The sequence below is a fragment of the Tiliqua scincoides genome, chromosome 2 (assembly GCF_035046505.1).
Source record: "Tiliqua scincoides isolate rTilSci1 chromosome 2, rTilSci1.hap2, whole genome shotgun sequence".
Classification (NCBI taxonomy): Eukaryota; Metazoa; Chordata; class Lepidosauria; order Squamata; family Scincidae; genus Tiliqua; species Tiliqua scincoides.
In genome coordinates, this window is record NC_089822.1 from 64,191,165 (window position 1) to 64,215,647 (window position 24,483).

Genomic DNA, 24,483 nt, shown 5'->3' on the forward strand with positions numbered 1-24,483 from the left:
TTTCCCATTCCAAATTTCCTTTACTGTTTCACATACAACTGCTTCTTCAGATGCTTAAAAACAGAATACAAAAAATACAAAAACAATTTGAGTTTTAGCTTTCTTAATATAGCTCATTATTAAAATAGCCAGCTCCACCCAAATATGCATGTTTGGCTGAGATAATGGCTCATCATCTTAGAACAGACTTTCAAGAAGGTTATCTACTGCCTTCATATTTCTTTGCCTCAGTTTGCAGTGAGAAGTCACATTTCTTTGCTTAGCTGTAGGCTAACTAGAAGTGCTGTTGTTTTTATTGTATTGTGTGCGCTTTTAGTCATTTTGCTATGAAAACCAGTTTGGGAACTTTCCAGTTTGCAAAGCAATATATAAATGTTTTTAATAATAATACTGAACTTCTATCACCACATGGATTGAATTTGTTCATAGTCTGCATTACTTTAGCTGTGTGTGTCAGTTGCACAGTAGAGGTACAGATAATGTGAAGGCCCCTAGAAACAAAGCACTAGGAATTGCTGTCTGTATGGGTAAATCTATAGTTCGACTGATAAAAGCAAGCCCCCCATTAGAGTAAGGACAACTTCTCTGCGATAGAGTAGGAAAGTGTGATAATTCTAGCTCGGAATGTATTTTAATAGTTAGGTGCGTACTTATCTATGTATGTGCTGTTCACAAACAGAATTGTCTACATACAGTGGTTATCAAACTGGTGGATTGCAACTCACCAATCTGGGAAGCGTGTAGCTCTGGCCCCTTAAGTGACAGGGAGGGGGGAAGGCAGCAATGCATGCTGCTGCTGGGAGGAGGAGGTTTTTCTAATGATGGAGTGCTGGCCTCTGGAGGGTGTGGGGAGCCCTGCAGGGAGTCTGCATGGCTCCCCAAGCCTCTGTAACAGTAAAAAAACTTGATTGAAAGCCACTCCTGTTTTCGTGTTGCAGCCTTGCCCCCCACCCCTGCACACACTTAACAGTGCTCCCAACTCCCTTGTCGGAGTTTGGGAAGCACTGGTCTACATATGATATGACCTTTCCTTCTACTGAGTTTGTCCATTGGCCAATCTAGTCCAAGATTGTTTACTCTCGCTGGCATTGTGTTTCCCAAGTTTCCCCCCCTGAATCTCTTAACTGATCTCCTTTAGCTAGAGATGCCAGAAATTGAACCCAAGATCATAAGCATGCAAAGCATAAGCAGCTCTCTAATATGGATTTGGACACTTGGTCCAGATGGCACAGTATTGCCAATGCCACCTAGCAGTGAATCTCCAAGGGTTTCAGATAGGAGTTTTGCTTGATCCTGTCTGCAGAAGAACCTTGGACCTTCTGAATGCAAAACATGTGCTCTACCAATCAGGTATGATTTTCTCATGTTTGTCAAGTATGTAATCTACCTGAGAGGCCATTTCTTATCTGTAACTTAATTTAAAAATGTTTTATTGCTGTGCCATTTCTAGAAGTATGTCAGTGCTGGACAAATTTACTGTGTGCTCATAAAGGTTCACATTGTGAAAGGTCTTGAAGACTTAAAAAAATTTCATAAATAATAAATGCTGTTCAGAAATTTGGAAGAATTGCATTTGTGAATTGAAATAATTGCATTTGTAATTTTATAATAGTCAGTATCCAGTACAGGGATGCTGAATAAATTCAGCCATGTGATGACTTCCTTCTTGTGAGCCATTTGAGTGAAGCAGTGATTTGTAGAGATGTTTGTTTCTGGTGATTAAGAAAGGATTAGTTTAAGTCTTACTGACCATAATGGGTTTACTTTTGAGTAAGGTAAATGACACTTTTGAAATACCTCTAGTGATTTGTATAGTATAAACATACTATCCTACTGATCCTTGTATGGGGCATGCGTAGTCCAACAGTGGAACAGATGTGATCAGACTCCACAGAACTTGGGAGAGCTCGTCCTGTGTAGGAATCAGGACAGTCCATAGTTGCAGGACCTTTAGGTGATTAATCATCGGGCCCAGTCATATTTTCCAGGGCTTGGCTGCCATGAGGGAAGGTTATGTTATATCAGCGCAACAGGGTATTTTTGTGGATTGTGCCCTTAATTTATACATTTCATTTTGCTCATATAGGGAGGCTAAAGATTAATGTTTTGAGAATTCAGATTATATTATTCCAGAAGTCTGAAAACTAAAGGATGGATAACTACCATATTTTTCGCTCCATAAGACACACCTGACCATAAGACGCACCTAGTTTTTAGAGGAGGAAAACAGGAAAAAAATATTCTGAACCAAACAGTGTAATAAAATATTTAATAAACTATAACAGAATAACATTTGAACCATGTAAAGTGAACAGCAGTCAACAGTGGCATTAAGAACCATTATCACTGTCATTAACAAATGGAGAGACTTAAAGGTTTGAGTACTCTAGTTTTCTGGAAACCCCAAGAACTCATCATCGCTAGAGTCAGAATTTATGAAACTCACAAAAGCAGGTGCACACAAATAGGGGATCACATTATCTTTCTGCTACAATGATGTTCTGCCAAATTCCAATCCACTGGGCCTCATGCCCGCTTAAGGCTGATCAGTCCCCCTTGTGCAACTCACCAGTGCAGCAAGCAAAAGTGAGTCCAGTTCTAGTCCACAGATGCCAAATAAATCAGTCCCATCAGTCAGAGTTGCCAGAGTTGTCCAGAGCCAATAAGCCAAATTACAGTCCAAGGTCAGGTTCCAGGTAGGTTAGTCAAATCCATCAGGGTATCCAAGTCCAGTCACTATCCACAAACCCTTTCTGCCTCAGGTACTCCTTATATCCCTGAGGGCCCTATTGCCTTCCAGTGGCTGCAGCTGTGTAGCACATTCTGCTGGATGCCCAGGCCTTACCCTTAAAGGGGCCACTGCTGACACCACATCTACCTCCTCGACAGTTCTTCCGTGATTCCAATACACATGAACAAGTGGAAAGTCCAACCACAACTTGAATTCTCAAGACACAACAAACCTCTGGATTTATGATGATACCTGGGGCTTGTGCAATAAGCAAACACTGGCATTCTGACCAAGGAGACAGTTTTTTCTTTGTGATGGGGGGGGGGCTTACATTTAGATGCTGGATGAGGTGAGTGAAAGCGCCCCTCCCCTGCTGTGTGAGTGTGTGGGGGGGGGGCAGAGCATCTGTGTGTGTAAGAGAAGGGGGCAGCCTGTGTGTGAGAGAGAGGGGGGGGAAGTGTTTGTGTTGCAGAGAAGTTGTGATGCTCCAGGCTTGGGGTGGGGGGAGAGAGAGGCTGTGATGCTCCAGGCTTGGGGAAGGGGGGGAAAGAGAGAAGCTGTGATGCTCCAGGCTTGGGGGGGGAAGAGTCTGTGATGCTCTAGGCTTGGGGGGGGGGAAGCAAGAGTCTGTGATGCTCCAGGCTTGGGGGGGGAAAGAGAGAAGCTGTGATGCTCCAGGCTTGGGGGGGGAAGAGTCTGTGATGCTCTCGGCTTGGGGGGGAGCAAGAGTCTGTGATGCTCCAGGCTTGGGGGGAAAGAGAGAAGCTGTGATGCTCCAGGCTTTGGGGGGGGAAGAGAGAAGCTGTGATGCTCCAGGCTTGGGGGGGGAAGAGTCTGTGATGCTCTAGGCTTGGGGGGGGAAGCAAGAGTCTGTGATGCTCCAGGCTTGGGGGGGGAAGAGAGAAGCTGTGATGCTCCAGGCTTGGGGGGGGAAGAGTCTGTGATGCTCTAGGCTTGGGGGGGAGCAAGAGTCTGTGATGCTCCAGGCTTGGGGGGAAAGAGAGAAGCTGTGATGCTCCAGGCTTTGGGGGGGGAAGAGAGAAGCTGTGATGCTCCAGGCTTGGGGGGGAGAGAGAGAGGCTGTGATGCTCCAGGCTTGGGGGGGGGAGAGAGAGAGAGGCTGTGATGCTCCAGGCTTGGGGGGGGGGAGAGAGAGAGAGGCTGTGATGCTCCAGGCTTTGGGGGGGGAGAGAGAGGCTGTGATGCTCCAGGTTTGGGGGGCAGAAGAGAGAAGCTGTGATGCTCCAGGCTTGGGGGGAGAGAGGATGTGATGTTCCAGGTTTGGGGTGGGGGGAAAGAGAAGCTGTGATGCTCCAGGCTTGGGGGGGAGAGAGAGGATTTCCTGGGAGTAAGCCCCCCTGACTCTAATGGGACTTACTTCAGAGTAGGCATGCACAGGATTGGGCAGCGAGACTGCCACCCCACCCACACTTTCCTGGGAGTGAGCCCCACTGATTCTGAGACTTCCTTCTGAGTAGACACGCGGGCTTGGGCGCCCTCCAGCACTGCCACAGTCCGCACCGGCACTGAGGGAAGGCAGGAGCCCCCCAGCCAGCTCAGCCTCTGACTGCCCGGGGAAGCCGAGCAGAGCGAGCGGGCAGGGGGCGGGGCCAGGGCCAGGGCGGAGTTTTTTTTTTTTTAGTATTCGCTCCATAAGACGCACACACTTTTCCCCCCACTTTTTGGGGCGGAAAAAGTGCGTCTTATGGAGCAAAAAATACGGTAATTGATAAGACTACCCGATATATAGCAGAGTAAGGGTCCAATCTTGAGCTGGGCCAGCACTGATGCTGGGTGTCACAAACATGCCATAAGACATGCCCATGATCCCCTGTGCCAAGTTGGCACCAATGCTGGCCAAATGCCATCTGGAGCTAGGTAAGAACTTCAGGTAACTGTGAGGGCTTCGGGGCTGGGAGGAAGGCATTCCGGGAAGAAGTCAAGGTGGGAAGAGGAACTGGGGTGGGAGGGTGGCAAAAATAGCCAGTGCAGAGCTTGGGGCCTTCCCCAGGGGAAGAGAATGAAAGTACCCTTCCCCCAAGGTGACCTCTGGCAGCTGTCACAATGCCGCAGGATGCAGCAGTAGCTGCTTTGGCACTGCAGCACCTGGTGGTGATGCTGCTTTTAGGATTGGGCTGTAAATTGTGCTTTTCATTGGTGGGGTTGCCTCAATAAAAAAATTAGTAGTCACTGAAGAAATGACAGACTCGTTATTCATGCCAGTTTGTTATGAAAGTCTTGAGGATTGTTCTCCAATAATGGTAAATGCAGCTAAAGTACCACTTGGTCTGTGTTATAAAATAATTTTCAAAGTAACATTTTAGAGGCTGCATTCTAAGTAAATATTTTGGTGGAGAAATGACAACGGTGATTATGAAAAATAAATCCTTGTGTTTACTTAGCAATGCGCTTTTGAGATCACGCTGGCATCCATTTGTAAAAATGGAAAAACAAATAAAGCTGTCGGCAAAGATGGAAAACTTAGCTTTCTTCAAAACACACATACTCTCTCTCAAACAATTACACATACAATAATACAAACTGGATTTGTTTAACAGAAAAGGGGAACTTGAATTTGGCAAGACTTTTGGTAATGTTCTGTTTGATGAGAAGTTCCAGACATCTGCATATATAGAATTGGTTGGAACCCTGTTTTACAACCTTGTGCATGTCTACTCAGAAGTAAGTCCCATTGAATCCAGTGGGGTTTACTTCCAGGAAAGTGTGTGTAGGACTGCAGCCTTAATTAGTATGGAAAAGCTTCTATTAGATCTGGTCAGAAAATCTTTTGGAAAGTGCTTTGTTAAGGGAAATTGGTGTTTGTCAGTTATGAAACTTTATGTGGAAAATGGGTTTTAGGACACCCTTGGCTTAGATGTATTTAATATTTTTGCTTTTTGTGGATCTTGCATGGAATTAAAGTTCACTATTTTATGGTCTAAAATGAAACTGAGAATCATGTCACACAAGGCCAGCTTTAAGGCAGTTGGACCAATTGCTCCCAGTTGGACACAGTGCTTAAGGGGGCCCCCTGCATTAGTGTCATCTACTAATACATTGCAACAGACACCAAACATCACTTTGTAGGTTTTATAGAGAACAGCAACAATTCAAATAGTTCTTCTGAATACTTAAAAGGTCAGTAGTGTTTGTTATACTGTTTATATTTAATATTTTAATGTACTTGCATTACATAATATGTTATTATTAATAATATGTTAATAATTATATGTTAATTATAGAGCAGCATAAACATTTGTTTCTCTGAAAAAACTAAAGACAAATATGTAAATATATGTGTAACTTGTATTTTTTTGAATTCTGTGGTGTTTTGTAAATTCTGTGGTGTCCTATAAATATGAGTAAAAGTAATGAGTAATTATGTCCATTGAATCTTAAATTGGCAGGAGTTTAAACTTAGACAAAATCTTAAAAGACTTTGCAGAGGAAAAAAGCTAGGAAAATAACTTTTTCATAATAAAAGGCAATAATATGGACTTATTTATCATTTAATAAGGTTAAGTGATTTTAAGAAATCCAAAAAAGGGCACAGTATTCAACTTCTTTGCCTCTTACTTCCCAACAAGACTTTTTGGGTGCAGTCTACCTCCCATTGTCTTTAATGAAAAACCACATTTTCATATTTTTAATTAAAAGCCACATATTCACATTGATGGTGCTAGATATCTCCTCCACTGCTTCTCCTTGACTTTTCCCACAGCCTCTGTCATTACTACACCCTTCTCAGCAACTCCTTCCTTGCTTCTCTGCTTCCTGCTTATCCAGGTCCTGGCTACTACTTTCTTCCTGTCTGTTTGGCTTCAATGCCCCATGCAGTGGCATATCAAGTGGGGTGTAGGAGGCAAGGTGTCCCAGGCTCCATATTAAAGTGTCAGATGGAGGTGCACAACAGGTACAGTCCACCTCTTGTGTTTCTTGGAGTGGCCGCTTCTTTACGCACCCACTTTGCACACCTCACACAGCTCCAAGACGGATCATGGGCTTGTCACTTCTTCTCCCAGTTGGAAGGAGAAAGTGGCAACGGCGGCGTTTGGGTTCCCTGAAACTTAGCTGATGGTGGGCTGCTGTGAGATACAGGAAGCTGGACTAGATGGGCCTATGGCCTGATCCAGTGAGGCTCTTCTTATGTTCAGGCATTTTCACCTCAGCTGAGTCAGGGCAGGTGATTGCTGCCCCTGCTTCCCTCTGATCAACTGTCCTGAAACTTGGCATAACTGAAAGCTGGCACCTTCAGGTCGGCCGAGTTTCAGGGCATCCGATCACCATTGCCACCCAGAAGTAATTGGCAGGGACATGGTGACATCATTGCATCACTGCCAATTTCTTCCTTGTCGGAGGCTGAAACCAGGAGTCGCTGCGCCAGACACCTTCATAAGTTTGAACGCCACTGGCCCATATACCTACCCTAGTCAGGATGGTTGTTTCTTCCTCCTCTAGTTTGCAGTTCCCAGGGGCTGTCTCTTAGTTTCTGCAGGTTGTGTGGCTTCTCATATGATTTTTGATTCCAGATTTTCTTGAACATAGCCTGATTCTCATGTTCTTGATGAAATGTCCTTCCTGTATCAATTTGACATGTCAAATATATATGAATATGCTATCTGGTTTTTTTTTAGAGAGTGGCTGAAATGTTGATATGAAGAACTAATCTTTCCAGGATGAACAGAGTAAAAATGGCATCAGAAAAAAGGTAAGAAAAATAAATGTGGAGATAGTTTATTTTTATTTGTAAGAATTCTCACCCAGGCTCATCTTTCTTGAATTTGATATACGTAGTTTGCCTTTCAGAGTGAAACTTACATGACTTGGGGCACAATCCTAACCAAGTCTACTCAGAAGTAAGTCCTCTTGTTCAGGGGCTTACTCTCAGGAAAGTGTGGTTAGGATTGCAACCTTACCTTCTAATTAAAAGAATTACTGGCAAGTAAAACAGACAGTAGTCATTCAAAATAAAATGTTGTCATTCATTGACAGATTAGTTTTTGGTAGTGTTTAGGCTGTCATGGCTCCTCACATTTGCAGGGGTGGGAGACCAAATTGTATGGCCTGCTCTTAGTGGCTTATGGAACCAGATGAATTCCTGATGGCTCAGGGAATTTTTGAGTAGCTAGGATTGACAGCTCATCTGAAGTTCTGATTGACCTCTGGAATGAAGAAATATCTAGGGTTGTGGATCAGATTCCTCCAGAGTGACCACTACCCTGTTGTGTGGTTCTCTGGTTTTCCAGGGAGTTGTGAATTATGAAACAACTTCATAACATCTTGAGTGGTGGTGGAGGAAAACTCAGCAGAGCGGCCAGCTTCTTTTGCTTTAAAAAAAAAAAGGCAAACAGGCAGTGGGGGGGTGAAGCTGGCAGTGGTGCCCCCAAATGAGCGGTGTCCAGGTTATTTGCCCCTCTTGCCCTCCGCTAGGTCTGCCACTGCTGTTGTTAATGAATCCTTTTCACCTTGTTCAGCCTGGGAATATGGATGTGATTCTCTGGCATGTGAGACGTTTGGCTTGTTAGAAATTGCGGGAAGGAAAATGACTGAGTGGATAGGGAGCATGATGAATTCATCCTCAAGGGAGGGGTGTTGCTGGTGGCATTGAAGCTGGCTGTGGTTCATCCTTGCTGAACCCCACTGTACTGGGCAGCTACCACCTAGTCTTGTTTCTGGGCAGGTTGATCGAGCAGGTGGAATCTTGGGTCCAGTCTGGTCAAATGTTGTGGCTCTAGCAGTTGCATTTTCTGGTTAATGTACCAAAACGTACCTTCCTTTTTGAATTTGTTGCAGGCTTGCCTTAGCTTAGAATTTTTTTTCATTGCCCCACATACTCTAGTGAATAATATATTCATTTTTGCACAGCATCTCAACCTTTTCATACCAAACCATCCTGTGCAGTCTTAACTGATCCTGTGATATCACATGCTGTATGTTTTCTTAACAGTTGGCACTTTGGGTAGAATAGATTGTTACCTGTGATTATCTTGCATACAGGCTTTTCACTTTTTGTTTTAGGGCTCTGTGCATGCTGGAAAGTTGTAGTCAGGTCTGCCTTGCCTTGTATAGAACAACTATGTGTTAAAATATTGGTTTTATGGTAACATGGGCACATGTGTTTTATGGTAACTCCTATTCTGAAGTGTATTCTACATAGAAATTTTGTAATGTGTGAAGCAGATCTACCTCTTATTGATTTTTAAAGAAACATTTCTAAATAGGTATAATTATTGCATCTCTGTGTTCTAGAGAACTATTTAGGGCAAAATTTTAACTTGCGCTGGAACAGGCAGGCTAAGTTGCCTGCGTTGTATCCAGTACAAAGTAGGCGCTGGCTGGAGTGCAACTTGGAATAATGGGATATTTTTCCCTTACCCCATGTCACACCCAATGGGGCTACTCGGATCTATGCCAGTGATTTTGCAGGCATAAATCCGAGCGGCCCATGTATTTATTTATTTATACAGGTATTTATATACCACCTTTCTTTGGTCGTCAGATTTCTCCTCAGACTTTAATCCAAGGCGGTTTACATATGCAGGCTGTTCTAAACCCCCGGAGGGATTTTTACAATTGAATAGTTCTAGTCTTTCATAGAACTCCTCGTTCCAGCTGGATTCCTTCCCAGTCTGGCCTTTCTCTGTCCCTTCACCTCCCACACTCCACTTGACAGCAACTCCTCTCTGCCACCAAGGGTCAGCTCATCAGTATATCAGCGTGTCATCAGTACTTGGGTACTTCCGGTTGTTTCGAACTGGCAACCTCAGATCTTGAGGTATACAAGGCGGCAGCTCTACCAACTGAGCCAGACCTCCTGCCCTGTAATGCTCGTTGATCTGGGACTGAGGGTTAGGATCTGGCCTGCAATACCACTGCTGATAACACCCCCCTTCTGGGCCCAGTCTGTTCTGGTCTGCCCTCCTCTGCCTACAATACCCCTTCCCCATCTCTATTCTGCCCTCCTGCCACCCTCTCCCGCCCCTGCACCGTTCTGCCCAGGCCGACACAAACAGCGTCCTTTGCTGGAACTGGCCTTTTTGATCTGGCTTAGGCCTCCACGCTGGCCTAACTGTCTCCCGAGATGGTGTGAACATGCTTTATAGTATGTTCGTGACATCTGGAAGGTAGCACAAGGAACCTGAGCTTCTTCAATGCCCATAAAACTATTTTGGAAGGGGACAGTTCCTAGTTACAGATTTATAGGAACTATAGCCTTAAGACATGAAATGGTTGCCCTGGTTGCCACAGAATGCAGTTGTGTCTCAGTTAGAATCTAGAATTGGGCTACTGAGTTCCTGCTTATCAAGCTGTGCATTATGTAGTTTATAGCTTGATGAAAGACATTGATAGGGAAAAAATGGGAACATGAGGCGGCGGCGCTGGTTTCAAAGAACAGTGAGGATGATTAAGCCTCTTGGAAAGTGGGTAGATCTTGACAAGTCCACTCACCAATGGCAAGCAGGAAACATCCCCTGGTGAGTGCCTCTGCAAGGATGACAAGCCTGATTTATTTCAAGTATCATGTGCTTACTGAACATCTCAATAGTCCATTTATTTTCTCATGAACCTGGAGAGTAGCTGTCAGACTCTTCATAACAATTTATTCTAAGTGTAGAACCTGAAAGGGTATTGATTTCCAGATACTCAAGATTTGTTGATGTTCTAATGAGTTAAAACTGTGCAGCCTAGATGCAGTCCTTCAGAATGTTCCAAGTTCTTAGATTGCTAGTTTCAACACAGATAGATAAGACATAGTAAGGTGTATAATATCCTTGGATAACTTGTTTGTCTAAACTTGTTTCTCTTGTTTCTTTTTCTTTAAAGGGGCTAGACGTTCAGCGGTGATGTCATCATGTTGTCGCTGAACTTCTGGGTTGCCAAGTACCAAGTCACCTGTGCGGAGCTCGACTTGGGAGGCTTTGCCTCCTGCCTGATTTGCTGTGCGCCATTTGGGGAATGGTGGAGGTGCTCACCCATTCCTTGTCCGGTGCACAGTGACTTGGGTTGGAGGCAAAGCCTCCCAAGCGTAAACTCCTTGCAGGTTGGATAACTTTGGCTGGCAGGCTGTAGGTTGCTGACCCCTGCTCTAAAACTTTGTATGAAATAATATGTAGTAAGCATCCATGGGTATTAAGAAACATGTTGTAAGAGTGTGTGTACGTAAGTATGAGGGTGGGAGAACCTGGGTATATACAACCTGTGAGTGTACAAAGACAGGTTCTGTCCCTTTCTCTGAATGGTTAACGTCTTAAAGAGTCTGAACTCTATTCCCTGACATAATTAAATGATTTTCTGTATTTCAAAGCGCGCGCGAGTGTATATATGTGTGTGTGATATCTTGCCAATTTGGTCATCAACATAAATTGCACATTACTTTGCAATCTGAATTATTCCAGTTGTGCACGGTTGGGGAATTTGAAGTGGTGTAACAGAACTCAGATCATTGAGAAACCTATTGTCTACCATACTGACCCTTTGAATGTGTTTCATTGTTCCGTTTTCTTATCGGTGCAGGAGTGATGGGACTGTCTCCTTTCACTCTTCTTTCATAAATTCTAGAGGTGACCAAAAGAAGTAAACAAGTTTCACTTTTTGGAAAAAGATCTAATCTTATGGAAGAAAGGAGAGTATAGCACCAGCCCAGCCATGAGCCCAATTGAAGCAGTCACCTCAGGCAGCTGATTGGTGGGGGGTACTCCTCTCTAACATCTACTTCTCCTCACAGCTTTTTTTCCCTCCTTCCACTCTCTAGAGGGGATGAAGAGGAAGTGTAGAGGGAAGGAGAGTGTTGGGATAGATAGATCATGGGAGAGTGGGAGGAGCAGACACATCATCAGATAAGGGGAGGCAGCATTTGGCATGTGGTATCAGGAAGGCTGTTGGGCCAGCCCTGAAAGAGTGTCATGTTTCCTCCCAAAGTTTAACAAATTCTTAAATGTGATGATCTGGTAAAACTACTGTGGCCCACCATGCAGAGAGGAGGGGGGACGCGAGGCATGCAGCCTATGCACTGACCTTTCCGCACACCTTAGGTTGTCTTCTACGGTGAATGCGATTTTCAAGGCACTCTGACACAGAATGTCCCAGAAGGGGAGTATTTGCTGCCATCAGAAAGGGAAAACCAAAAAAGGCTCTTCCATATCTCTTGTCTGGAATGATCCAAATTATGGGGATTCTCCCAGAGTGGAAACCAATTGCTAAAGAAGTGACTGGAGACCCAAGTGACCCAGCTAACCCTAACATCCTTGCACTTTATGCACCTGCAATGGTGTAGTGATACACGTTAACAATCTGTAACAGAGCAAAGGACAATAGTGCTCTGCAGTCTCTAACTGAAACAAGATGGTGATTTTTTCCCCCCCAGAAATAGAAATCATTTACTAAAAGGCTAAAATTGCAGAGTAGCAATTTTGGTCAGTTGCTTTTGTCAAACACTATATCCTGGACACAAGGTTGAGAGATGATGCCTTGTTTGGGTACTCTGTTCTTCAAAACATTTTCTTCTGACCAACCTGCACTCATCTCCATATAAGGTGCTAGCTAGTTAGACCACTAAAGAGGAGGACAGGTTGCATACCTGTAACTATAGTTTTTCATGTGGTCATCTGCAGGGCCCATGAGAGGGGAGGTAAAGGGGGTAATTTGTACCCGGGTCCAGGGTAAAAAGGGGGCCCAGTAGCCAAAGAGGGGGGCCTTCTTTGGAATCTTATATTTTCCTTTCTCACCTGGACTTGCTGCCCTCATGGGAAGCTGGGTGCATAGCTGCTGCTGCTATCAAAACCCATGTGTGCTGGGCCAAGGAATGCATACATGACATTCCATAACGCATTGTCAAATCTGGAAGGAAACTGGCCTACTACAGTAATTCTTTGGTGTGTAGATCTGCTTGCCATGAAGGAGCATACAGAAGCTCATGGCTATAGCTGTGGGGTTACAGCTGCTGAAGAAGTAGATATGGTGCAAACAGGACTCTTTCTATTCTAATGTGAGCCTAAATACGATTATGCTAATTTTCTGCAATGATTTTCTATATTTAAAAGATTTTAGAGAGACTTGAGAGTGCGTTTGGTTATCCGTATTACTGCAGTAGCTGTCAGTACTGCATGGGCAGGTAGTCCTGGGCTCTGCATTGGGAAACCCAGAAAGACCTGGGCTCCAAAGACTTTTCTGGCTGTTACTGCACTCGCCTTGCCCTATTTTGCTCCCTCCCTACCCCTGTTCTGCCCACCCTTGTCATCACCGCCCCCCACTCTGTTTCATTCCCTCCCCGTTTGGGGAGATGGTCATCATGTGACTCTCTGCAGATCTGGGTCCAACTATTGAATCTCTCTCCAATGCAACAGTTTGAATATCTCAGTTAGCAGGTAGTCCTCAAAGGCAGCTGTTTCCAAAGTGGTGAGCACCAGCAAAAGCTTCCCCAGTGTGAACGGCACTTACAGTTCCACCTGGAAGCCTCTGCAAAACCCCTTTGTTCTCCCCCAGTCTTCACATTGACCAGCCACATATGGTGGGAAATCCAGGCACAAAGCCTGCTGAGTGTCAGAATTTGAAAGTGGCTGGCCAGCGTGAAGATGAGGGGCGAAGAAAGGGGCTTTGCAGCAGCTCCCCCATGGAACAGTAAGTGCTGTTCACATGGGAGAGGGTTTAGGCAGGGCGCTGGATCCTGCCTGTGGGCTGGGGTCTGGAGATCCCTGTTCAAAGGAACCAGGGGATTGGGTGTGTTTCCTACCCTTGAGGTACACTGTGTGCATAAGGTTTCTCCTACTTTGGAGCAGACTGGAATGCTCAAAGCTCTAGAAGCTTCTGAGATTGTCTGTGCACATGTACAGAACTCCACTACATGTGGCTGCACAGATGACCACTTAAGAACTACAGTTACAGGTAAGCAACCTGTTCTTACTGCCTTGGGGTTGTAGTGATTCTTAGTTAATACTTATCATTCTTCACAGTATCACAGAAGCTTTTCACAGTAGCACCTGGCATTAAAATCTGATCTGGATTCTTCATGATATACTGAGTTCATATTGATCCTGAATGTTTTCATAGGAGCAAATTGTAATAGTGGTAAGATTGATCAAAACTCTGAACAGATGATGTTTAGGTGTCTATTAAAAACTATGTTTTCTTTTGCATTGCTGGTCGAGTTAATTGTTTAGATGAGGTAACAAGATGAGCTTGCATTTTTAATAAGTGCTCTCAGTGGTGTTTACTATGACTTACATTTTTTCCTATTCTAGGAATGTATTAAAGATATTTATCAATATTACTTGTACTATGGATGCTATTTGTCTGAAGCAGGAATGTTATGAAGGATACCAAACAAAGCTTAGATAAAAACAGACTTACCAAATAAAGTCTTTACATAAAGACTAAGGAAGAACTGTTGTCTGCAGGCTGATCAGTTTACTCTCATGAGATGGAAAATAAAATTGGAATAATAAAATTAAAAATTGATTATTTTTGCACCCCCTGATTTTAAATCAGATAGTACTAATTGTATGATCGCAGTTCTAAATGCAGAACTATTTTCTTGTAGTAGTGGAACATGTTTTATAACTCCAGACCAAGGATCAGTAATCCATCTTAGCATTGGTAAACTAACACTGGCAGTATTTATTAAACTTCTGTCATATACTTTTTGTTTGATTGCAGATGACCGTATTTCACTGTATGTGTAAAATAAATTGTCACTTATAATATAGCTGCTTTATAAGTTGGAAAGCAGAATGTTTTCTGGAGCCACTTCTTAAAATTCACCAGAAGCGTGGAAAAAAATATTTAATTTCAAAAATAATTGGTGAATTTGTCAATAAGAACATAAGAACAGCCCCACTGGATCAGGCCATAGGCCCATCTAGTCCAGCTTCCTGTATCTCACAGCGGCCCACCAAATGCCCCAGGGAGCACACCAGATAACAAGAGACCTCATCCTGGTGCCCTCCTTTGCATCTGGCATTCTGACATAACCCATTTCTAAAATCAGGAGGTTGCGCATACACATCATGGCTTGTAGCCCATAATGGATTTTTCCTCCAAAAACTTGTCCAATCCCCTTTTAAAGGTGTCTAGGCTAGACACCAGCACCACATCCTGCGGCAAGGAGTTCCACAGACCGGCCACACACTGAGTAAAGAAATATTTTCTTTTGTCTGTCCTAACCTGCCCAACACTCAATTTTAGTGGATGTCCCCTGGTTCTGCTATTATGTGAGAGTGTAAAAAGCATCTCCCTATCCACTCTGTCCATCCCCTGCATAATTTTGTATGTCTCAATCATGTCTTCCCTCAGGCGTCTCTTTTCTAGGCTGAAGAGGCCCAAACGCCGTAGCCTTTCCTCATAAGGAAGGTGCCCCAGCCCCATAATCATCTTAGTCGCTCTCTTTTGCACCTTTTCCATTTCCACTATGACTTTTTTGAGATGCGGCGACCAGAACTGGACATTTTTGGTTGCCATGCTAGGATTAAATATCACTGTAAATCCTTAGAGCTAGAATCAAGGTACCTGATGACAGCAAAGACAAATCATGCTGTACTACATTTTAGCAGATATGATTAATCACCAAGAGATCTGTGACTAATCTAAAACCTAATGCTGAACTAGAGGAATCATCAAAATGTCCTGGTAAACAAAATAATAATTGCTTTCTGATACAAGTCTAGACCCACTCAAATCGCGTCCTGGGGGCCAGATGCAGGGTTCAGATTAACCCATTCACTCGGTGAGTAGACCTTACTGTTCTGCCCTGGTGCGACTTGTCTGGGTAGACCTGAACACCAGGACACTGGGCAGTCACATCTGCCTGGACCTTCTGTCACACAGCCTTCTGGGATGCCAGGCAACAGACACGATTACCCAGAGCATCCTGCTGCCCATGTCTATACCCAGATGACAAGCTGTGCCAGAGCGGAACGGAAAGCTGTGGTCCAGATGGGGACTGCATTCCGGGTGCACAGAGGTCGCAACTTTGGCCACTGCTGGTCTAGACCAGGGGTGCCCAAACCCCAGCCCGGGGGCTACTTGTAGCCCTCAGGGGCTCCCAATCCGGCCTTTGGGGAGCCCCCAGTCTCCAATGAGCCTCTGGCCCTCCAGAGCCTTGCTGGAACCCATGCTGGCCCAAAGCAACTGCTCTCAGCATGAGGGCGACTGTTTGACCTCTCACCTGAGATGTGGGATGAGGCCTTCCTCCACTACTTGCTGTTTCACGTCTGTGATGCAACAGTGGCAGTGAAGGAAAGGAAAGGCTGGCCTTGCTTTGTGCAAGGCCTTTTATAGGTTTTGAGCTACTGCAAGACCTTCATTCATTCATATAAGTTCCATCTCTAATAAATTCCTTTTTGTAAATTTATTCAAATTTTAAATGTAAATTAATTCTTTTTTTTTTCCCGGCCCCCGACACAGTGTCAGAGAGATGATGTGGCTTTCCTGCCAAAATGTTTGGACACCCCTGGTCTAGACTAACCCTTTGCTTAAAAATACAATTGTAAAATAATTACATTTTGTACACAGAATTGTAAACATTTTAATTGGTATTTTGGTCAATGAAAAGGCTTTGTTTTATTGTATTAAATTATTTCTTTTTAAAAGGAGGAAGTCATTAAAATCCATGATTTTTACCTGCTCAGTGATTTTAATTGGTTTTATTTGAATCAAGCCTGCTCTGTGAAATAGCAATTTAAACTGTTTTCCATTACAAACATTTTCATAGTGGTAATTGTATCTTTCCTGGATCGAGAGGTGTTCTGGGTAGCACATCATGCTAGTCACTTTCACAAACATAATGTTTCAGGTGCCATGAGTTGACTATCCACAAACCAAACTGGGCCAGTTAGTTTCTTATTGGCTCTGGTTTCCAGTAACTGATACTACCCACTTTCTAAGCATGGTATTTACTTACTGATATCTGTCTTTTCAGATTTCAAAGTAGGCCACAACAGAATAAAACAATCAGTTAAAAACAGGAAAAAACTTTCACCAAAGCATCATAAATAAAATTGTAAAGCAGTCAGTTCAACAGCAGGTAAAACAATACATCATCAAAGCTTTATAAGACAGTAGATTTAAAATGTAGATAAAATAGACACAGTGAGAACAGTTCACCATTCATAGGAAGGATTAGGCAAATGAGGTGGTTTTCACATGACACCTGAAACTTAGCAATGATGGTATCATGTGAGGAAAGTGTTCCATGAACAGGGAGCAACCGGTTAGGCAGTCTTCTCTCAGATTACCAATTGCAACACATTGTAATAGTCCAGTATGAGTATTGGCAAAGGTTAGACAATAAAGATCAGGCTACATTTGTCCTGGTGGGGCTGCAGCTAAACTGCTAGAACATGCTTTCAGCCACCAATGTCAACCACTTCATCCAAAGTAAAGGCCAATAATGCAACCTGTGAATTTGATCCTTATAGGGCAGTGTTTCTCAAATTGTGGATTGGGACCCACTAGGTGGGTTGCAAGCCAATTTCAGTTGGGTCCCCATTCATTTAAATATTTTATTTTGTAATACAGTATATTAGACTTGATGCTACCCTTGTGAGTGACTGCATTTGGGGAAATGTTACAACCTGTACTTTTAACAAGCTACTGTGTATATTCTTTTAACAGTGATAGTAAATGGGACTTACTCCTGGGTGAGAATGGGTAGGATTGCTGTCTTGGATTGTTAAATTTGCCTGCTTGATGACATCACTTTGGGTGGGTCCTGACAGATTCTCATTCTAAAAAGTGGGTCCTGGTGCTATGTGTGAGAACCACTGTTATAGAGGAATACAATCCTTTCTAGAACATTTTGAATCCCACTCTCCAGTCTGAAGAACCACCTACAACAACTAATAGCTGTTTGGATGACACATGACGTTAAAGCCAGGAGACAGTTCATAGGTCCATGTTCTCAGCTTTTCTTTCCCTTTCTTCCCACCACAGAAAGTTTCTGTAGTTTGTGAAGGTTTGATAGTTTCTGGTTTTCGACAGTGCAATTCCCTAACCAGTTGAACAAATAGAGGACTCCTATATATGAATGATTTCTGACCAAATCTGTTCAGTTTGCTAGAAATTAAGAAAAAGGAACCTAGAGGTGAATTTGTAACTTCAAACTCTTAATGACAATTTATTATTAGGTACTGCTTCAAATTGCAATGGCTTCTTATCTGAAGAAAAGCTTCTTATAAAGTCTTGCATATGTATAGGAATGATCCTAGAAAACACTGAGTAGGATATATAAATCTTAGTTGTTAGAAGTATGAATAAATCAACACTAGATATGTTCATTGTCCTAAATGTACTGTAGTTTGTCCTATAACTCAAGAATTATGGCTAGAAGTAACAATGCTATTTAAGAATGGTAAGGGGCTTTGACCTGTTATGGGAAATCTTGTTTCTTTTGTTGGAATATGTTGAACTACACAATAGATATTTTGGAATTAGAGACATTTTTCATTGGTCACAATGGAAATTTCTAAAATATCAAGTGAAACAAAACTAGTTTTGAAACTGAAATATAGCTGCAATTGTAACATTGACAAACCCAGTAACAGTTCAAAATGGTACATATACACATTGACTTCTTCGTAGGTTGAAGACTGTTTATTAACTGCAGGAATAGGTTGATCAAGTTTTTATTTATCTTTTTTTATGGCTCCTTAGATTAAAACTAGATGTCAAAAGGTACCAGCAGTGGTGTCACTTGGGTTTGTGTCACCCAGTGCGGGAGGCCAGTGTGTCACCCCCACGATGGACCTTCTCCTATGCAAGCCAGGTGGTGAGCGTGGTGAATGTACCATCGCCCCACTCACACTGGTTTTTTGGCCATACCTTTTGATTTCAACACAGTTCGTTTCACTGCATTCTGCTGTAAATCACACATTGAATGTTATAAAACATGATGGTATTATTCCTACAAACCAGTTTTAGCGATTTTGGTCACTACTAGTGACCATTTACTGTGCACATCACCGAGTGCGGCCCACACCCTCCTAACAACGCCACTGGGTACCAGTCCAGTGTGGCCCTTGTAATACTAATGTGAGTGTGTGGAAGATGCTTAGATCTCCTCCCCTGCTCATGCTTCCAAGATTATTTTTATCTTGATTCTATCTTGATTTTTTTTTTCTGTTGAGCTCTAAAACTAGATGTTGTTGTTGTTGGCGGCAACCTTCAGTCTCGAGAGACTATGGTATCGCGCTCTGAAAGGTGGTTTTGGAACATCGTCTAGTGTGGCTGAAAAGGCCAATTCGGGAGTGACAATCCCTTCCACAACGGGAGCAAGTGCAGTCTGTCCCTGGTCTGTCTCCCCGGCTATGAGCCTTCCTTCTTTGCCTCTTTGCCTCAGTCTGTTGGCCAAGTGTCTCTTCAAACTGGGAAAGGCCATGCTGCACAGCCTGCCTCCAAGCGGGCCGCTCAGAGGCCAGGGTTTCCCACTTGTTGAGGTCCACTCCTAAGGCCTTCAGATCCCTCTTGCAGATGTCCTTGTATCGCAGCTGTGGTCTACCTATAGGGCGCTTTCCTTGCACGAGTTCTCCATAGAGGAGATCCTTTGGGATCCGGCCGTCATCCATTCTCACGACATGACCGAGCCAACGCAGGCGTCTCTGTTTCAGCAGTGCATACATGCTAGGGATTCCAGCACGTTCCAGGACTGTGTTGTTTGGAACTTTGTCCTGCCAGGTGATGTAAACTAGATGTAAACTAGATGTAAGCCCAACTTAAGGAAAAACAGGCTGGGGAGGAGTTCGTAAATTGCCCCTTTTCTCTCGGAAATCATCTCCTATAAGTTCCTTGCTTGAATTCCTATTATGTAAGATGGGAAATATGGGAAAGTTGGGAATGCAAGTAAGATAATATCTAGTTCTGCCCTAAACATAGAATTTAATGTTAGATATTTGTTTTTATCTCATTTCTTCCTTTCTGTATCAGTTTTTATTTAATATATTTTGATAGTAGCTTATATGTACAACCTATAAGAGAAAACAATTTAAAACTCTGCTTGGGAACAGTAAATGAATGCCTGCTGCATGTATGGTTCTCTCACATGCATTCCTTGAGTCATTGTGGTCCTAATTTTAAACTTTGTGCACTGAAAAAGTACTTGTCATTAAATTGAACTTCAACATAAATAATATGAATGTATCTTTTCTTTAGTTTGACAAACAATTCTCGAATTGTGAGCCTTTTGGCACAGCTGGAAAAGATAAATGCAGAATGTTTGGTGGAAACAGACACTGCCAGATATGTTACATCAAAGATACTTCATCTGGCTCAAAGTCAAGGTAGGTACATGTACATTGAAATCAACCATTGATGTCGTATTCCCCTTTCTTTTGTGTCTTTTGATCTGTTTCGTTCATCAGAGTTGCCATTTCCAGAAATATATCCTTTCTGATATTTCTACTTTAAACAGTAGAAAGCTATGTTCTGATTGTACAGACGTGCATCGCTTAACTGCCTTCCTCTTAATGAAGAGGCTCTTAATGAGTTAGTCAGATCTCCCATAGCCTGCAGCAGAGTGTCTGTTTACACAACAAAGAGGCTCTTAATGCAAAGAAGAGGGAATTTGTCTCCAGTAGCCTGTGCAGTCAGCTAGTTTTTAGCAGGGAGTGTCTGTTTACACAACAAAGGCACTAGATTGGGCTGATTGTTTGCTTAACAACCTAATTGTATAACAACAGGAATCTGAGAATGTATTCCTGTTGTTAAGTGGTGCACACCTGTACTGTTAAAGTCATTATGCTTGCTTGTATCTTTGCCTCTGCGTCCTATCCTCAATGTTTCTTGAGAGACTATGCATCATGATTTCTTTAAGCTCCTTGTTTTTATCTTGCCCCAAGTGCTGTGTTGCTTCTTTCTGCCACCCTGACTCAGCCAGCTTATCTGCCTGCCTAGTACTGTTTTCTTTCAGCCTTACATAGAAGTTTAGTATGGGCTTTTGGGCAGGCTCCAATATCTCCTGTTCCTAATGTTTCAATAACCAACACAACTAAATCCGTGTAATTTGATAACCTTTTCTTTGAAATATATGCTGCTGTCTTTTGCAGCTAATGACACTCAAAACGGTGGTGTAGGTAACTTATTCTTTTTTTTACTATTTTCAACTATTTTTTTCTACTCTGTTCTCCAACCTGTGCTGAAGAGTAGCAAGACTTTTTATATACAGATGTCTCTGTTATATACATCTGTACTATCCCATGTAAAGGTATTTCAAAGTTGAGTATGTTAGACTTTCTTTGCTTTTTGTGCAGATGATCCCAGATTCAAACTAGCATTCTTGGATAAGTTTGGAAAGACCTCTGCCTAAAACTCTGGAGACCTGCCAGTCATACTGAGCTAGCTAGACCAATGGTTTGACTTAGTAAAGTAGCTTTGTATGTTCATGTATTTTTAAAACAAATGTATGAGTTTTTAGACAAAGATTCATTAGTGCTGGAGTTCATTTTTTAGCTTCACTTTGTACTGTTGGCCAATGTATTAATAGCTTTTCTGTGCGATTTTAGGTTAATTTCAACTGTGGTTAACTTCCTATTTATCAGATTTATGTACTGGAAAAAATTTACATCTTTAACTTTTAGAAAAAATCAGGAAGGAGATGACTGCCAAAGGTTCCACAGGAATTGAGACTATTATCTCAACTTTAGAGGTACAATTTTTTATACTTTATCAGTGGTCACAGTTCCTTGTACAATTGAATTCCCATAGCTTGTTTCTTCCTAGTGAAAATTTATTCACTATCTTTTTGTGCTGGGAATTGACCAAGAAGCCTGTTTGCTTAAAAGGAAATCTTTAAATGTTTTAGTTATGACAACTTTTTAAACAAAGGATTCAGAACTTAATACAGAAGCTGATAGCTGGTGGAGCATTTAGAACAAATGGCAACTTTAGTTTGTTTGACCACTATTTAGCATGTGATTTTTTTTAAAGGATGTAATTCAGCCAAGTTAAGCCTTTTTAAACCTGTTGATGAGAGACTTGTTATATTTTTGTATAGCTAATTGGAGTTTGAAGCTTTGTGTTTGTTTATACCAGATTTTCTCAAACTGTGGGTCGGGACCCACTAGGTGGGTCCCCATTCATTTCAATATTTTATTTTTAATATATTAGACTTGATGCTGCCATGGTATTTGACTGGATTTGGGGAAATGTTACAGAAGTATACATTTAACAAGCTACTATGTATATTCTTTTAACAATGGTAGTAAATGGTACTGACTCCTAGGTAAGTGTGGATAGGATTGCTAAAATTTTCCTGCTTGGTGATGTCACTTCTGGTGGGTCCTGACAGATTCTCATTCTAAAAAAGTGGGTCCCGGTGCTAAATGTTTGAGAACCACTGGTATATACTGTGGAATGTGTCATCTAATACTATGAAATACTTCCTATCCATTATTTCAGAGCACACGAGATCTTCAAACTACATTGAATATCTTAAACATACTAATCGAGTTGGTGGCAGTGAGTAAGTTTTTATATCAAATTACAGTTTATAGTGTCTGTAAATTTGTGGGGCCTTTGAGTTAATCAAATGAATAGTTATATTCTTTGAACCAGTATATTCTTTGAAGAAAGCATACAAAGTATGTAGTGTTTCTGTCATCAAAGGAATAAATATTTCATATGGCCTCTTAAATGCAATTTGCTCTGGCTATATAGTGGAAACAAGCTCTAGAACTGTGTATTTTGGAATCTCTGCTGATGGCTTTTATTTTATTTCTAGGTGGTAGCCGAAGAGCAAGTGTTCTTGTTTCTAAAGGCGGGACACATATTTTATTGCAGTTGCTTGTGAATGCCAGCAAAGATTCCCCACCAAATGAAGAATTAATGGTGCTACTTCATTCTCTTCTTGCAAAAATTGGTCCTAAAGGTGAGTTGAACCTAAGTAAAGTCCTGTTGCAGCTATTGCCTTTAATGTGGTGAGAACTGCTGGAAGAAAGCTGTGTATCCTATACAAGAGTTATACCTGCTGGAGAAGGATAAAATTATTCCTAATACTTTTATGAAATTCCCTGGCCCTGGTGGAGTGTAAAACTCACTGGTGTTAACCCTGATGTAATCACACAGGACTCAGTCATGAACTTGTCTTTAGTACAGAAAGGCCCTGTATCCGTGAATCACTTGTGGATGCGGGGCCCCCCTGCACCCTCCAGAGTCTCTTCTGAGCCCTACAGAGGCTGCAGGCAGATGTGCATGACCTCTTTAGGACTCAGAAGAGCCTCTGGAGGGGTGGGGGCATTCCTGGTATCTGCAGATTTAGGTATCTGTGGGGTATTCCAAAATGGAGCCCCCCCATAGATACCAGCGCATGCCTATATTCTTGTGTGCATCGGTGCTTAACATGTTGCACTGTGGAATGCAAGGTATGGGTTTTATTATTGCAAAATCCCCTTTCCATCTAAAATTATTATTGGCATCTGAACCCCAAACATAGTCTTTGTCTTGTGAAGTTACATTTCTGCCTTCTGGAGTGGAATGTGTCATTGCTGTGATGAGTGATTAGTGAGATTGATTCAAAATGGTCCAGTTGAATGAGATCACTTGGAGAGCATCCCCAAGGTAATAAAAATTAGTAGGATTTTAACCAATTCTGAATGTGTCTAGAACTTCCCTGCCAAACACTCTGGGAAATAAAAGGATGTGGGGGAATGTGTGGGAGTATCATTTTGTTTAATAGGCTATTCAGTCAGGTAGAAAACTGGCAGGTAAAAGGCTAATTCTGATTAGTACTAATTGTGTTTCTGAAGTTTATAGTTATATACCACAAGCTACACAAACTAGATGAGCTAGGACTTATATATAGGACTTGGATGAAAAATAAATGAAATTGAGGGGGGCACTTGAAAACCTTACAAACTGGAAGAATGTAGAAGATCTTCCAAAAACTTGCCAAGAGAACTTGTGAATACCAAATTTTATGTTGAATTGAGCTAGTACTGACATTGAGATAAGTAGAAAGATACAAGTTGGAGTTCGAAGTGAAATGCATATTGCCTTCATATATGACTAGCTTAGTTTGGAAATGTAAACTTTTTGATCTAGTACGGGATTCACTTTCAAGATGCATAGGGAATTTGTGTGATTTGATGGTCCTAGAAAATTGTTGGCATACATACAGTACAAAGAAATCTGCTGAATAATTACTGTTTTGAAAAAAAAAATTGCCTGTCTCTGGTTCAGTTACAGTGAAGTCACTAATTTAGTTAATTAGCTTAGATATAGTTAATTTGTTCCATAAGCATATCTGAATACCTTTTAGTTTGCATATCCATTAAGATTTCTGTTCCCTTTGATTTTTCAGATAAAAAATTTGGAGTGAGAGCGAGAATTAATGGTGCTTTAAATATAACCTTAAATGTAGTGAAACAGAACTTGCAGAATCAAAGATTAATGCTACCCTGTCTCCAGTTGTTAAGAGTATACGCATCTAACTGTACGTATTGCTATACACTTTTATCTCAATTTGTCACCATTTATATAGATCTCCGTTGATAAGATATATTACATATGGATATCTCCTTGTTTAAACCTTGCTGGGGACCATTTTGATTGAAAGGCAGGATATAGATCTATAAATAAACATCTTAGGTATCACCCTGTTGGTCCACTGGGGGGGGGGGAGTCAGAGAAGGGTAGTATTTTGTTTAGGATATTTTTGTTGAATCTAGTGACATCACTCTACTTCAGTTTTTAGATTAATTTGCATAGGTAAGTATGATCTAGATCAGTGGTTCTCAAACTTTTAGCACCAGGACCCACTTTTTAGAATG

At 42.2% G+C, this 24,483-nt stretch overlaps 1 protein-coding gene across 5 annotated transcripts in view; it reads left to right on the forward strand.

Annotated features, from left to right (window-relative positions):
* The window catches only part of AGTPBP1 (ATP/GTP binding carboxypeptidase 1), a 68,937-nt gene that overhangs the window by 4,700 nt on the left and 39,754 nt on the right, over nucleotides 1–24,483 (forward strand). For 3 of the 5 annotated variants that reach the window (XM_066613756.1, XM_066613753.1, XM_066613755.1), the window contains exons 2-7: nucleotides 7,366–7,439; nucleotides 19,871–19,998; nucleotides 21,295–21,362; nucleotides 22,115–22,178; nucleotides 22,437–22,583; nucleotides 24,015–24,146. In XM_066613756.1, the coding sequence (XP_066469853.1) occupies nucleotides 7,408–7,439; nucleotides 19,871–19,998; nucleotides 21,295–21,362; nucleotides 22,115–22,178; nucleotides 22,437–22,583; nucleotides 24,015–24,146 (571 nt within the window). In that variant the 5' untranslated portion in view covers nucleotides 7,366–7,407. Of the gene's footprint in view, nucleotides 1–5,701; nucleotides 5,870–7,365; nucleotides 7,440–19,870; nucleotides 19,999–21,255; nucleotides 21,363–22,114; nucleotides 22,179–22,436; nucleotides 22,584–24,014; nucleotides 24,147–24,483 lie in introns of those variants that run through there. The other 2 variants (XM_066613754.1, XM_066613757.1) reach the window with 2 other exon arrangements.